Source organism: Pholis gunnellus (assembly GCF_910591455.1).
Source record: "Pholis gunnellus genome assembly, chromosome: 14".
Classification (NCBI taxonomy): Eukaryota; Metazoa; Chordata; class Actinopteri; order Perciformes; family Pholidae; genus Pholis; species Pholis gunnellus.
In genome coordinates, this window is record NC_136541.1 from 855,268 (window position 1) to 871,236 (window position 15,969).

Below are 15,969 nucleotides of genomic sequence, written 5' to 3' on the forward strand. Positions count from 1 at the left end.
TTTTACAGATTACACGTGAACACGTCATGATAACGTTATAATGTACCTTCAGCCAGTACTCGTGTTCACTGAGCAGAGCCTGAAGGTATCATAATGTAACTGAAGTGGACCGCCGTTGGTTAGCCGTTAATGGTGCTGCTAACGTTAACGTTAACGTTAAAGCTCTACACACAGTAGAAATACCACGTGACCGTGGTGGAGTTCATTTATAGACTAACGTGAAGTCGCGTGACCGTGGTGGAGTTCCTTTATAGACTAACGTGAAGTCACGTGACCGTGGTGGAGTTCCTTTATAGACTAACGTGAAGTCACGTGACCGTGGTGGAGTTCCTTTATAGACTAACGTGAAGTCACGTGACCGTGGTGGAGTTCCTTTATAGACTAACGTGAAGTCACGTGACCGTGGTGGAGTTCCTTTATAGACTAACGTGAAGTCACGTGACCGTGGTGGAGTTCCTTTATAGACTAACGTGAAGTCACGTGACCGTGGTGGAGTTCCTTTATAGACTAACGTGAAGTCACGTGACCGTGGTGGAGTTCCTTTATAGACTAACGTGAAGTCACGTGACCGTGGTGGAGTTCCTTTATAGACTAACGTGAAGTCACGTGACCGTGGTGGAGTTCCTTTATAGACTAACATGAAGTCACGTGACCGTGGTGGAGTTCCTTTATAGACTAACGTGAAGTCACGTGACTTTGGTGGAGTTCCTTTATAGACTAACGTGAAGTCACGTGACTGTGGTGGAGTTCCTTTATAGACTAACGTGAAGTCACGTGACCGTGGTGGAGTTCCTTTATAGACTAACGTGAAGTCACGTGACCGTGGTGGAGTTCCTTTATAGACTAGTGACTGTGGTGGAGTTCCTTTATAGACTAACATGAAGTCACGTGACCGTGGTGGAGTTCCTTTATAGACTAACGTGAAGTCACGTGACCGTGGTGGAGTTCCTTTATAGACTAACGTGAAGTCACGTGACCGTGGTGGAGTTCCTTTATAGACTAACGTGAAGTCACGTGACCGTGGTGGAGTTCCTTTATAGACTAACGTGAAGTCACGTGACCGTGGTGGAGTTCCTTTATAGACTAACGTGAAGTCACGTGACCGTGGTGGAGTTCCTTTATAGACTAACGTGAAGTCACGTGACCGTGGTGGAGTTCCTTTATAGACGTTATTTTTTTACTTTACACTACAATCATAAAAGTGGAGTTTGTTAGTGAAGATTATCTTGATGAACTAAACCTGGAAGAATCCTAAATGATTATTTTTAAGTGATAATCAGCATCAAATGGAAGAATCTGATTGGCTGTTTGTGGAGGGAACCAGTGATGCTGACTTACTGTTTGACTACATAAATCTCTACATCTCTGTGTTTGATTGATAAACAAATGGAGAGCATGAACGACATGAAGCATTAGAGTCTAGTGGGATATTACTCCTCTTCATCACAGCCCTGAATCATCCAGAAACCTTCCTCCTCAACATCCTGCTACATCCGCTCCGTGCTGATGCTCCTATTTATAGCAGCTTTTGGCAGGCAAGAGTCGGCACTGTGCCGCCTCCTCCTCCTCTTCGTCGCTCTGAGAGCTGTCGAGGAGGAGGAGGAAGAGGAGGAGGAGGAGGATGCTCTCTTCATCCAGACAGTAAAGCTACACATCCACACATTAGTGCTGCCCTCACCAACAGTGAGTGGGCTCACTGTCTCTGAAGGACACGAAGCTGTGATGTGTTCACAGAACGATCACAGCGTAGGACACTTCAACGCTCTGTCTCTCTGTCTGTCTCTGTGCTTTTTGTATTTTAAACTCAACTGTTCTAGACAATGTGGAGCTTGTGTGAGTCACATTTATCCTGAGCGGGAGTTAAACCCAGTTTTTCTTCTTCTTTGTTGTTGTGGTGACGGCTCAGTTGGCCTCCAGCCTCCATCTGCTGCTCTGTGATCATACAACATTCAGACGGAGGGTTGTTGTTTTCTTCCCGTAGGTGTGAACAACAGTTAAAGTCACCTGAAGATGTGAGGAAGCAGCCGGAGGGATAAGAGGAGTTATTGTTAGTCGGCGGGATGCATCTGTTGTTTTCTTTTTATTTGGCATTTTGTTGCCTGAAACAAGAATAATATATATTTCACCTGGAATATTTATGTTCTAGTTGTTATGTGTTTAAATTATTGCAGGATAATAAGGTTTTTGCAACCAGTGAACAGGAAGTGACCACATCTGGACTGAGGAGGAGTGACGTAGAGACCTGTCAATCACCGTGTAGCCCCGCCCCTAAAGCATCCCCTGATTTATGGTCTGTGTGACTCTAAATGGACCATCATTTACTAAATGAACATCATGCTGTATTGAAGAAGACTTGAAACTAGAGACTGAGACCATAAACTCATGTTTACAATGTTTACTGAGGTAATAAATCAAGAGAGAAGTAGAGTCATTTTCTCATAGACTTCTATACAACCAGAGGAGTCGCCCCCTGGTGGACACTAGAGAGAATGCAGCTTTAACACGTGAAGCTTTGGATTCACTTTAAAGAAGCGGAGGTTGCAGCCTGATCACATCTCACGGTCCACTTCATAGCTGTTGTTGAGCTTTCAGTCGCATCACATGATCTTCTTCAGCAGGTTGTTGTGACGTTGTAGATGTTTTAGTTTCTCTGAAGCTGACAGACTTCCATGAATCCGACCAGCTGCTCGTCTGAAAATGTTCAGTGTGAAAATGAGTCAGACGTCGTCCGGAGAAGTGATTGACAGCTTGTGATGTCAGCAGCAGAGTGATGCAACATGCCTGTTTTTAGTGTTTTGGTTAAGACGGCCCGCCCGCGGCCGTTGGGAGTGTTTTGTGTACATCTGTGTCACGTACACAGCTGCCATGTAAAGGTAGGTACTAATGCCAGTCTGTCAGACCACCAACCCCAAAACAAGCAGTTAAAATATCGACGCAACGCACCAATTATGCTTCATAGTATTTCCCCCATCCATAAAAGACAAAAACGCTCTCGTTACATTAACAAAGGTCCAGACGATCCAATCCAGTAACATATTACGTCCATAAACTCTTTTCCATTCCTCAGTTATTTCTTGACAGCGGATCGCTGTGATGGATGCAGGTTTTAAAATTAAATAAATCACTTTTAAATCCTAAAAAAGTACAAAACAATATTCTAAACATTATTTATAAAAATGAAAAAGTTATTTTTTGCAGTTTCTTTATTTCCCTTTTGTACCAAAAACATACCGAGCTGTGAGTTTGGTGGAGGGCTCTAAAGACTACACTACCCATGAGCCTCAGCAGGAGAAGCCCGTGGTTAGCGGTGCTGCTAACGTGCTAACGTGAATCAGAGAGCTGGAGACCCGTCGTAACCAGCTGTTTGTGTTGTTCCCCCGGTCTACAGAAGTACAGACACCAGGATGAGGACTCGTCCCCCCAGGACCAGAGCTCCCCCCAGCTGACGGAGGAGGCGGGGGGGCCGGAGCTGGTCCAGGTGGCCGAGAAGAACCTCTCCCAGATCGAGAACGTGCACGGATACGTGACCCACGCTCACATCTCCCCCATGAAGGTAGGAGAGTCTTCATCTGTTCATCAGAACCTTCAACCACAACGGTTAAAGGAGAGACATGAATAAAGTAAATATAAAGAGGAATGAATAGAGGAATACAGAAGAGAATCATATATTTTCACATGAACGCAGAATTTAATAAAGTGAATTCCTCATCAGAGGAAGTTATTATTATTATTATTATTATTATAGATTTCAGCCTCTTTTTCCTCTTTTACCAAAATCTTGTCTCGTTTCTTCCAGATTGTGAATTCATATGATCCTAGAGATCATGTTCAGTTTACCGTGATGTCATCTCTAAATAAACGGGCTGAACTCATTAGTGTTTATGTAGAAAACCGTCCAAGTTCACTCAATGGTTGACTTTTCGGTTATTGACTTCCATCCAAACAGACTGAAACGACATCATCTGATATTTAATCAGATTATACTCATGTAGAAATAACACATTAATAAAAAAAGGCCACACTCCTTTATCTGTTAAATATTATATGTTGGTAAAACCTCTAATAATAATCACTAATATCTGATAAAACACATAAACCTACGAGTCCTTCTGGAGCCAGAAAATGATCTTTGTTCTGTGTTCTCTCCCTCACTTTCTCTGTTCATACATATACACACATATATATATTATTATTACCAATGAATATATTTCTGTCCATCTCCATCTGTCAACACACCCACACACACACACACACACACACACACACACACACACACACACACACACACACACACACACACACACACACACACACACACACACACCAGTTTCCTTCCACGTCATTTATATGAGGCCATGCTGATTTTTGTTTTTGCTGTGTCATCACTATTCATATTTATACAACCGATGCGTTAATGACTTAAACTATTTTACTAGAGCTCAGTGTAAAAAAAAACTTACGAGTAAAAGTCCAGCATTCAAAAGCTTACTTAGGCTGAGTAAAAGTAATAAAGTATCAGCGTCAAAATACACTAAAAAGTACAACGAGTAACAGTATTCATGATGCAGAGAAATGTGTTATCGATGCATGACTGTGTTAAATGTTTCAGCTCATTTTAAGTACTACTTAATATTGATATACTACTTAATAGTACCTCATAGTTTATGAGTTGATTGATGTTTTGTACTAAGAATCTGAATGTGTAAAGTAGCTTGTAACTAAATCATTTTTTCAAATGTGAAGTAAAAAGTACAATATTTCCCTCTGAGGTGTAGTGGAGATAAAGTAGCAGAAAAAACGATTTTGCAATTTTGAGGTACTTGTACTTGAAAGTAGAGTACTTGTGTAACTGTACTTTCATCACTGCTCGAACAAAAGCACAAAGTTCTTAGTTTTGAGCACCAGATTGATGCGTTTAACTTTTAAATGTACATTTTCTTCAGGGGAAGCGTGAAGATCACTTTTAAGAGTTGGTGTTGAGCCCCGGGGCATGTTTTATAAATATGAGTTGGTTCATGGTGTTGTATTCATGCCATGAATCTCTTTTCATTTCATGATGGGAATATTTTCTCTGAAGAAACGAGATACATTTTTTTAATTGGGACGGTGGTGATAAAGTTCAGTTCCCCGGTTTGTCATGAGGAGTTCTTTGTTGCATGTAATGAATTGTTATTTTTTACTTTAAAGTTTTTCCCCATTTTTAAAAGTATTGTAGGAGACATTTTCTACAGATTTCATGAGCCACTCAGCGGTAACTGATGGTTGTGGTGCGTTTGCAGTCGACCCTTTTTAACACGGAATTGTAAAATGTCCTCCCGCTGCCTTTATTAATGAATTAAATATACATTTTAATCCAGTTAATCTGACGTTAGTCCTGTTAATATGAAGACTTTAGTCCTGTTAATATGAAGACTTTAGTCCTGTTATAACAGATTAACAGGACTCTGCACCGTGGAGCTCTCCTGCCACCTTGTGGTGTTCAGACAAACTGGCCTCTGAGAAATAGTACCACTAGTCTCATAATACTCTTCCTGTCTGCAGGAAAACATCAGAATCCGGTTTATTGTCCAGTAGGTTTTGGTGCATAACAATAAATAAATAAATGTAGTCCTCACCTCCTCTCCTCTCTCATCCTCACCTCCTGTCCTCACCTCCTCTCCTCTCGTCCTTACCTCCTGTCCTCACCTCCTGTCCTCACCTCCTCTCCTCTCGTCCTTATCTCCTCTCCTCTCGTCCTTACCTCCTGTCCTCACCTCTCTGTCTCTCTTTAAAGATGAACTGTCTCTCTCCTGCTTTGCCTTCTTCTGTATTTTGACCCTCGCGAGACTCCGTCTTTCCTCCTCCTCCTTGTATCCTTTAGGTAGCATCTCTGGAGAGCATCTTTGACGGTTCCTCAGCGTTAGGACAACAGCACCTCCCGGAGCTCCCCTCCCCCACGTCCTCCACCCCCTATTCCTCCTGCTCCTCCAACCCCTACCCCCCAATCCAGGTAAACCCCCACCCCCCAATCCAGGTAAACCCCCACCCCCCAATCCAGGTAAACCCCTACCCCCCAATCCAGGTAAACCCCTACCCCCCAATCCAGGTAAACCCCCACCCCCCAATCCAGGTAAACCCCCACCCCCCAATCCAGGTAAACCCCCACCCCCCAATCCAGGTAAACCCCTACCCCCCAATCCAGGTAAACCCCTACCCCCCAATCCAGGTAAACCCCCACCCCCCAATCCAGGTAAACCTCTACCCCCGAATCCAGGTAACCCCCCATGGTGGTCCAGACCTCATCCTCAGTCCTGCTGGAAACAAGAGTTCCCTTTTCAGAGAGTCACACCGACCACGTTTAATAACAATGATTCATATTCCTGTTGACATTCAGCCGTTCATATTCTGATTAACGTAGAACATCTCCATGCCTCCTCATCCTCATCTTCATCCTCAGTGAAGATGAGGTGACGTCGTTCTCGTCTGTGTTTGACGGGTGGATGCTCCAACATGTGGTACTCTATTAGTGTAAAAGTACTAATACCACATTGTGAAAATACTCTTACATTTAAAGTACTAACATGTACAAAATATTCTGTTACAGTACAGTACTAATACAACACATACTTGATGAATGGACTAATTGATTGATGGTTTCAGCTGCACTTGTATGATTATGTTTTGTGTGCAAACATCTTCTTTTGTAAAGTAGCTGAATCCGTCTCTATCTGATAAACGTAGTGGAGTAGTAGAAAGTACCATGAAAAGAAAAGGACTCAAGTGAAGTACAAGTACCTCGAAGTTGTACAGAGGTTGAGTAAATGTACTCTGTTACATTCCTCAAACATGAGCAGCTGAGCTCCTCTGAGAAATCTCCAACGATAGCGTCACGATAGCGTGGCGATAGCGTCACGATAGCGTCACGATAGCGCGGCGATAGCGTGACGATAGCGCCTCAGAGTCCTCACATCCCACAAAGAAGAAGTACTTGTAAACTCTTTCTGATTTTTTTACGTCCATCCTTCTTCCTCCGCCTCTCGCTCGCTCTCCTCAGCAGCGCCATGGCAACACAGGAGATGAACGCCAACAAAGAAAATCTTGACGGCAGGAAAAAAGAGGAGGAGGAGGAGGGTTGAACCTGCAGACAAGGACGAGGGCAGATTTAGCGAGGCTTTCTTGAAACAGGGTGACGGTAAAATACCCAACGAACAGATTTACAGTCGTCTATTCATCACCGAGACAAATGACTCGTCCTCTTCTCTCCGTCCTCTCATCTCTGGTACACTTTCATTCCCGGCCACAGCAAAGCATGCTGGGAGGACAGGCCGGCTCTATTTATAGACCAATAGAGTTACAGCCGGTCCTAGAATAATTAAGGGAAATGCTGGATTATTAGGGGGGGGGGGTCTCTGTCTCTACTGAGTCACACTCGTCAAAATAAACATTTTAGCTGTGATTTAATTACAATAAACATATTCACATTATGCAGAATAACTACATAATGATGCTGATTAGTAAAGAGTAAGAATTCATGTTTTGTTAGTTCTCTCCACAAGACAACAAGTAAATAACTTTTAAAATGTTTGTTTTCTGAATGGAGTCTGGTTTAGTCAGTGCTAAGCTAAGCTAACATCAACACTCAACATAACGTCATACAGGCGTAAATACGGCAGCGTGGTCATAGTTTGTACCATGTGGTTTATACACAGTTGCTCTGTACTAATATGAGGTATTATAGATTCTAAATGAACACAGTGGGATACACTATGTGTTTCCTCCATCTTTGATTCAACGTCAGTGATGACCGGAGGACAAACCTCAACGCTGACAGCGGTGCACAATTTTCTGTTAAAATTGAATTTAGATGGCGAAAAAATGAGGCACAGAATATATATTTCTATATCTCCTTTTTAGGATTCTATATCATCACTTACTTTACTGACACACATGTCATATTCTTACTGGCACTGTACTCTGTCAGGTAGCACAATCAACCATTCACTGAGCAGAGCCTGAAGGCATCATGATGTCACTGAAGTGAACCTCCGTTGGTTAGCCGTTAGCGGTGCTGCTAACGTTACTAGCTCTCCTCTGATTGGTTGTTTACAATGAAACATGATCAGAGATCAGAGACTAGAAACACAAGTTCTACTGAGTCAGTGAAACTTTATTTACACTCTGATGGTTAACGTTAAACTTTATTTACACTGATGGTTAACGTTAAAACTTTATTTACACTCTGATGGTTAACGATAAAACTTTATTTACACTCTGATGGTTAACGTTAAAACTTTATTTACACTCTGATGGTTAACGTTTAAACTTTATTTACACTGATTACTCCACTAATAATCGTAAACTCTCTCATCAGACTTTGTTACAAAGTGTCTTGTGTTCTGAGATAATGTCGTAAACTCCAGTATATTATTATACACTTTGTCTCTCTGGCATTTAGCAGTAATGACTCTGATCTCTGTTTTGGTTTGTCCACTAGATGTCAGAGATGCCGTTTTAAAGGATGTAAGATGTTCTATAGAGTTGTGTGTCATCTGCATAGTGATGAAGATCAATGCTGCTCCTCTGGATTATAACTCATAAAGATATAACAGTAGAGGACCTTGTTGTGCTCCATGTGAGACGTTTGAGCATGAAAAAACATTTTGTTGAAACGTGTCACATCAGTGTTTAGGAATTGACACCTCTGAAACACACAATATGAAATATAGAAACATAAAGTATAATGACACAAAAATGCTTTTATTGAGGAAAAAGTGAGTACATTAACTAAATAAACGTAGACATTTAGAGAACAATGCAGTTGTGTTTAAAACAAAAGCCCATTGTCTGTTTTGCGAATTATATATTCATAGTTTCCTCACTTATTTAATCATATTATATTTGTTTTCATAAATTCTTTTGGACTCATGATTTAGTTATGACTCTGTATTTAACCCGAGTATCACTCTTAACTACAGACTGAATCACTGAAACAGTGAAATTCACTTTCCTGCTCGTTTGAATCGTCCGTCGTCTCCGCTCATCACAAGACACCTCGCTGTCCGTCACGGCCGCCATTACTCAGCATCTTTACACAGGCGTGGACTCAAAACTGTGAGTCCTGAAGTAGGACAGAGGTCATCTGGACCAGATCCACAGAGAACCAGGAGGAGGAGGAGGAGGAGGAGGAGGAGGAGGAGGAGGAGGAGGAGGAGGAGGAGGAGGAGGAGGAGGAGGAGGAGGAGGAGGAGGAGGAGGAGGAGGAGGAGGAGGAGGAGGAGGAGGAGGAGGAGGAGGAGGAGGAGGAGGAGGAGGAGGAGGAGGAGGAGGAGGTTCCTCCAGACTGCAGAGAGAGAGAGAGAGACGCTCTCTTTAAACTGTCTCTCTCTCGTCAGCGCTGCAGTCAGTCGTCGCTGTCTCGCTCCGCGATGCTCCTTCACCCCGCCGGGTTAATCCTCCCCCGGAGGCTCCTCTCACTCTTCCTCCCGTCGAGACTCCCGGAGTCCGACGACCGGCGCTCATAACGACCCTCGAGGAGGAGGAGGAGGAGGAGGAGGAGGAGGAAAAGGAGGAGGAGGAGGACGACCTCATTGTGTGTCGTCGCTCCTCTCCTGAAAGCAGCACCTCCACAAAGCTCCTTCCATCTCTGCAGCCTCCCTTGTTTGTGTCTAAAGAGGAAGAAGAGGAGGAGGAGGTGGAGGAGGAGGAGGAGGACACACACAAGGTGGAGTGAAGCCCTCCTCCTCCTCCTCCCTCCCTCCCATCGTCTGCTCTCCAGCCAGCATCACCTCCGCCACCCCGCAGCCTGCAGCAGCAGCGAGAGAGGAGGCGCAGAGGAGGCGACACACCACCTCCTCCTCCTCCACAGCAGCAACAAGCAGCATGCTGAACTCTGTGTGGTACGCTAAAAAGATGGGCCGTCGCATCATGGGCACCCTGAGGAGAACCAAGCGGCTCCACCGGCGCCTACTGGTAGGTCTCCTCCCTCCTCCTCCTCCGTCTTCATGAAGGTGAGGAGGGGAGGAGGAGGTGAGTCATGTTCTGCGTGTGATGGTGCACCGCTGTGCGTTGTTGTTGTTGTTGTCGTCGGCTGCTGGATGAGCAGATGTGGTGAAAAGTTGCTGCTGCTGCGTCATGTGGTGGATCAGGACTCACATCTGGTTTCAGGTCTTAACAGAAACGCCCACGATCCCTCGTATCCAGAGCGGCGTTCTTTACCGCCGTCAGAGAACGCGGCGAGGAGTCGGTGAAGCTGCGGCGGTTGTTAGACCTGAACGCTGCCGTGGTGGTTCTGCTCTTCATCACGGAGAGAGAGACAGAGAGACCTGCATAAACAGCAGCATCATGCTCTGGGCAGATGTAAAGGAACCCCTGCAGTAGCACATGCCTTTCTCCGGCGTTGCCTAGCAACCTGCAGGCTCCTGACACGCAGCGCTACCACACACACACACACACACACACACACACACACACACACACACACACACACACACACACACACACACACACACACACACAGGTTTACTCTCAGCACTGGTTCTGGGTGTTTCTTCTTGGTGGAGACGATGTTTCTGCCAAACATGCTGCAGAACGACGTGTTGAGAAGCAGCTTGAGTTCATCGTCCTCTGCAGCGTCTTCAGGTGAGAAGCTCTGACTTGTTGAGCTGCAGTGGAGGATGGAGGACGACTCTGTGGAGCTCAGACCACTTCAGGAACACCGAGAACAAGAGCGGCTTTACATCGTCCGTTAGACTTGTTTCAGAGCGGACGTCTGACTCTGAACCACAGGAGCACGTTTGATATAAAACAATCACCAAAACTACACCGGTCATCAGACACATTTTATTCTTTGCCGACGGTCCTTGAACACATCATGTGTGACGAACGCTTCCGTCAGAAATAGAAGCCGAAAAATCACATTTCATCATCAACATTTTATTCTTCATGTTTCATCATCAACGTCTCCTCTAATGAAGAGTTCACTTCAACATGATGGATTCATCTGAGACCAACAGTCATGTGACCACAAGAGAGACACTCTGAACTACAGGAAGAGGAGAGAGGAGAGAGGAGAGGAGAGAGGAGAGGAGAGGAGAGGAGAGGAGAGGAGAGAGAATGAGTTTCTGGACGTTGTCCTGCTGTAACAGATGAGATTATTCCTCCGCTTGGTCAGTCTGACCTCCAGTCAGCTGTTATTTCTTTCTTCATTCAGATGAACGGTTTGCTTCCTGTCCACAGTGATGAAGCCCTGGTCTTCTCTGATGGGTGTGATGACCCGTGTGGCCTCTAGGTGGAGCTGCAGAGTCACAGTTCACACGCTCTTCTTCCTCTTCGTCTTCATCACACCCTCAGAGCGTCTCCTTGTTGTTCACGTGAAGATATTCACAGGAGGTCGATACGATGTGAAGCTTTGTTTGTCTTCTGGGGTGAATGTAGGGAAGGAGACGAGGCGTTCAGGGTGCGTAGGACAATCCGAGCCGTTTCGTGGGTGATGTTGAAAATCCACTTATGGAAATCTGTCCCAACTGCTCAGCGTCCGTCATGTCAACACTCGTTAGTTCTAATGTTTTAATGTTTAAATGTCCACATTCTGACTCAACAGGCCGGGATAAGTTCACGTGTTTGGGTAATGCTGCTAAAACAAAACAATCGTATCATTTCTTATTTAAATTAGCTCCACAACAAGTGTAAAGATAAAAAAATGAATCAAAACATTAAGAATTTAGTTAAATATCAGGTTAAACGTGCGTGTTAGTATCCAAACTAAGTCTTTATCTTAATATACAGTATATACATGTTTATTAAAAAAACATACAAGAAATTTCCAAATTGAATGGAAAGTTTGCTGTGAAATGTCTTAAACTGTCTACTTGTTATTAAAACAATCAGCGAGATGAAATGTGCTGAACCCCGACTCCCCAGAGGACGAACCTCGTGACTCTTTGTCCCGCGGTCCGTCCACTGAAGGGACCTCAACCCTCTGAGAACATGTAGCTTCACTCTGGAAGATCTGCTGCTGGTGTTCTTGCTTCTGTGTTGGTTCAGTCAGGTTGTTATCCTCAGAGGCTTAAAGCTGCTGCTGCCCCCCCCCCCCCTCGCTGACATGCACGTTGCTGTGTCTGAATCCGGGGGCGACATCGATTATTCATGCCCCCCCCCCCCCCACACTCGCTGACATGTGCCTCGCTCACTGAAGCGGATTAATTGGCAGCAGAATGGGAGAAGACCAGAGAGGCAGAGAGTCACAGAGGGAGAGTTATTGTGCTTCTCTGGTGTTTTTGGATCTGCTGCCGAGCCCCCGAAAACAAGGACTCCATCCATAATCCATCTCCTGTGGATCCTCCTCTGCCGGCCCACCGATGACCGCACACTTCCCCCGGCAGGAGTTCCCTTCCAGGGCCACGAACGGCGCCGAGAAGATGCCGCCGCCACCGCGGGTCGACATCAACCTGCAGGAGTCCATCGCCCACCTCCACCCGCTCCAGCGGCAGCACGCCATCGAGCTCCACCGGCAGCAGCAGCAGCAGCAGACGGGCCGTCCTCCGGTCCAGAAGTCTCTGTCCACGTTCACCGCCTGCACCGTGCCGGCGTCCTGCCGAGCTCGTAGTCGCTTCCTAAACCTGCGGGACAGCGTGAAGAAAAGCCCGACCAAGAGCACCGCCAAGGTGGCCAGCAGGCCGGAGATCCCCTGGGTTCCTTTCTCCTTCAGCAAGGTACCTCCACATGAGACCTCGCCGGCTGCAGTGTGACCTGTGGACGGCTATAGTCAGGTTTTTAAAAGAGTAGACGAGTCTGAGCACGTAGCGTCGTCAAAGGTGCGAGTGTGTCGTAACAAGAAGTTACCAACAAATATTACAACTTTATTACAATCGTCATTTAATCCACATTGCACGCGTAGATCTTAGATCTATAAACACGCTTAGATACACGATTTAGTCTGAGTTCATACATGAAACGTGACCTCGACGGTTAACCAGCCATCAGCTGCTGTAAAGCCCCCCCGGGGGGATCGAACCGCCGACCTTGTGGTCAAAGAACGACCCGCTGTACACAGACGGCCTAAAGGAATATATGTGTGATGAGAGAGTTCAGTCAGGAGTTCACCAGCTTCTCTAAATCAAACCCTCTTGATTGGTTGTTGTCTCTTTTACCCTCGTTAGTCCTCCAGATGATCAGCAGTGTGTGGACCTGCCTTCATCGGCTGCTGTTGTTTTTATTATACTGAAACTTCATTGTTGGCTCCTGGAGTAGAGGGGGGGGGGGGGGGCCTGACCTCTGACCTCTTGGACACGTTGTGGTGTTGGCGATCTGTCGAACTCAACCGCTGAAAATGTAGTGTGTGTGTGTGTGTGTGTGTGTGTGTGACAGTCAGTCTATGGAGAATCAATACAGACGTCCGTGTGTGTCTCTGTTGTCAGTAAAACCAGAGGAACCTTCATCCTGAAACTCTTTGTTTTATTATCTGCTTCTCATAGTTCATGTTTCATTATCTTCAGTGTTTTGAGCTGCAGTAGGATGTTAAATATGAAATATATATATTTCATATTTAACTGATTGAGAGACCATAGAAAGACCAAAGAATCTCTCTAAATCTTGTTTGCAAGAGATGAGCTCATAAGCTTCTTAGAAATAACTTTCAAACTTTTAAATGATTCAGAGAAAGGTGAAAAACTATCCAAAGCCCAAATCTGTTTAGCTAATAACTGATCCGTACTGACCGTTAACCATCACAGTGTAAATAAAGTTTAACGTTAACCATCACAGTGTAAATAAAGTTTAACGTTAACCATCACAGTGTAAATAAAGTTTAAACGTTAACCATCACAGTGTAAATAAAGTTTAACGTTAACCATCAGAGTGTAAATAAAGTTTAACCGTTAACCATCAGAGTGTAAATAAAGTTTAAACGTTAACCATCACAGTGTAAATAAAGTTTAACGTTAACCATCAGAGTGTAAATAAAGTTTAAACGTTAACCATCAGAGTGTAAATAAAGTTTAACGTTAACCATCAGAGTGTAAATAAAGTTTAACGTTAACCATCAGAGTGTAAATAAAGTTTAACGTTAACCATCACAGTGTAAATAAAGTTTAACGTTAACCATCACAGTGTAAATAAAGTTTTAACGTTAACCATCACAGTGTAAATAAAGTTTTAATGTTAACCATCAGAGTGTAAATAAAGTTTCACTGACTCAGTAGAACTTGTGTTTCTAGTCTCTGATCATGTTTCATTGTAAACAACCAATCAGAGGAGAGCTAGTAACGTTAGCAGCACCGCTAACGGCTAACCAACGGAGGTTCACTTCAGTGACATCATGATGCCTTCAGGCTCTGCTCAGTGAACATGAGTACTGGCTGAAGCTACATCATAACGTTATGATGATGTGTTCACGTGTAGTCTGTAAAATGTAGTTTTGGTGATGAACTAGAATAAATCCTGAATATAAATAGATAGTTCACCCCCCCCCCCCCCCCCCCCCCCCACCAGAAGTAGGCTGTCGGGTCGATGCCGGTCGATGAGCTCGTTCCAGCGGCTGAGCTCTTGTGTAATGGAGGTCAACGGGCTAAAGGGGTCGCCTCACGCTCACTGCTCTTTCATTTTACTTTTTATCAAACAACTCATTTACAAACATTAAAATCTTGAAGTGTCTGAATAGAAACAACAGATATATATATATATATATATATATATATATATATATATATATATATATATATATATATATATATATATATATATATATATATATATATATATATATATATACTAAACAAATAAAATGATTTGTGAATAATGAGAATAATAAATAGATTGGTCTTTAATCTAGATTAAACGTTTGAGCTCTTAATTTGTAAAGGTTTATGTCTTGTTTCCTGCCACTCATTCAAAACAATAACAGACGAGGTGAAGCAGCGTGGGATCATGGGAGTTGTAGTCTTCATTGCAGTGGTTCAGGTTTTTTCTTTTTTACCACTGAGGGTTTGGGATTATTTAAGTACAAAACAATATAATACACATTATTCTGAATTATGAGAACTTTTACTTTTTAAAACTCGTACTTTGAAACTGATACTTTTGTACTTCGTTAGATTGTGAGTGCAGTACTTGTACACCGTGGTATTCCTGCTTTGACTGAAGTGATCTGATTAATCAAATATTTTATACTAGAACCTGAAAGGGTTCTTCAGCTTGTCTCGTGGGAGAACCCTTTTTGGTTCTACCTAGAACCATCTGTAAAATGCTCCCTCCGTACGGATGTTCCACCCTTTCATGGTGAGATTGTTCTGGATAGAAACTCCAGAGAGGTTTCAACCTTCTCAGGGAAGAACCCACGCAGGAGGTTCTACCAAGAACCTCTTTATCTTTCTAGGGTTTTGGCTAGTACCTACCCAGGGTTCCATGGGTTCCGTCTGGAACCCTTAAGGACCAGGACTGATGTGGTGGAGCTCAACCAATGCTTTAAACAGTCCTTGAAGAACCCTTTGTTCCAGTCGGGTTCCTCAGAGAGAATCACAAAGAATCACAAAGAGGACATCCGACACACACACACACACACACACACACACACACACACACACACACACACACACACACAGCTTTAATCTCCTCAGAGCAGCAGATGGGTCGAGTTTTGTCAGAATCCCCAAAAAGTTTTTTTGGGGGGGGGGGGGGTCTGTCAATCACCAGAGCGTCCTCCTGTGATTGGCCGACCTCTCTGACACTCCCGTCCTGTACGTGTTAAACTCCTCCCATCTGGCACCTCTCAGCACGATGAAAACAAACACACCCATCCCTCCTCCTCCTCCTCCTCCTCCTCCTCCTCCTCCTCCTCCTCCTCCTCCTCCTCCTCCTCTGCACTGTGTTTGTCTGACCTTTGACTCCTCCCCCTCACCATGTTATTGTTCAGCAGGCAGAAGCCCCCCCGCCCTCCTCTCCCATAATCCCCGTGATCCCAGTCTCACCAATCGCAGCCGAGACCACCGTCATCCC

The 15,969-nt window shown here is 44.4% G+C and overlaps 1 protein-coding gene across 1 annotated transcript in view; it reads left to right on the top strand.

Annotated features, from left to right (window-relative positions):
• Positions 1 to 10,309, top strand: part of LOC306705990 (uncharacterized protein) — a gene marked incomplete at both ends in the record, with an annotated part of 31,997 nt that extends 21,688 nt beyond the window's left edge. Inside the window, 5 exons of the mRNA XM_079172903.1 lie at positions 3,389 to 3,553; positions 5,861 to 6,085; positions 6,182 to 6,305; positions 9,755 to 9,948; positions 10,154 to 10,309. Of these exons, the coding sequence (XP_079029029.1) occupies positions 3,389 to 3,553; positions 5,861 to 6,085; positions 6,182 to 6,305; positions 9,755 to 9,948; positions 10,154 to 10,309 (864 nt within the window). The remainder of the gene's footprint in view (positions 1 to 3,388; positions 3,554 to 5,860; positions 6,086 to 6,181; positions 6,306 to 9,754; positions 9,949 to 10,153) is intronic.
• Positions 10,310 to 15,969: the final 5,660 nt, after the last annotated feature.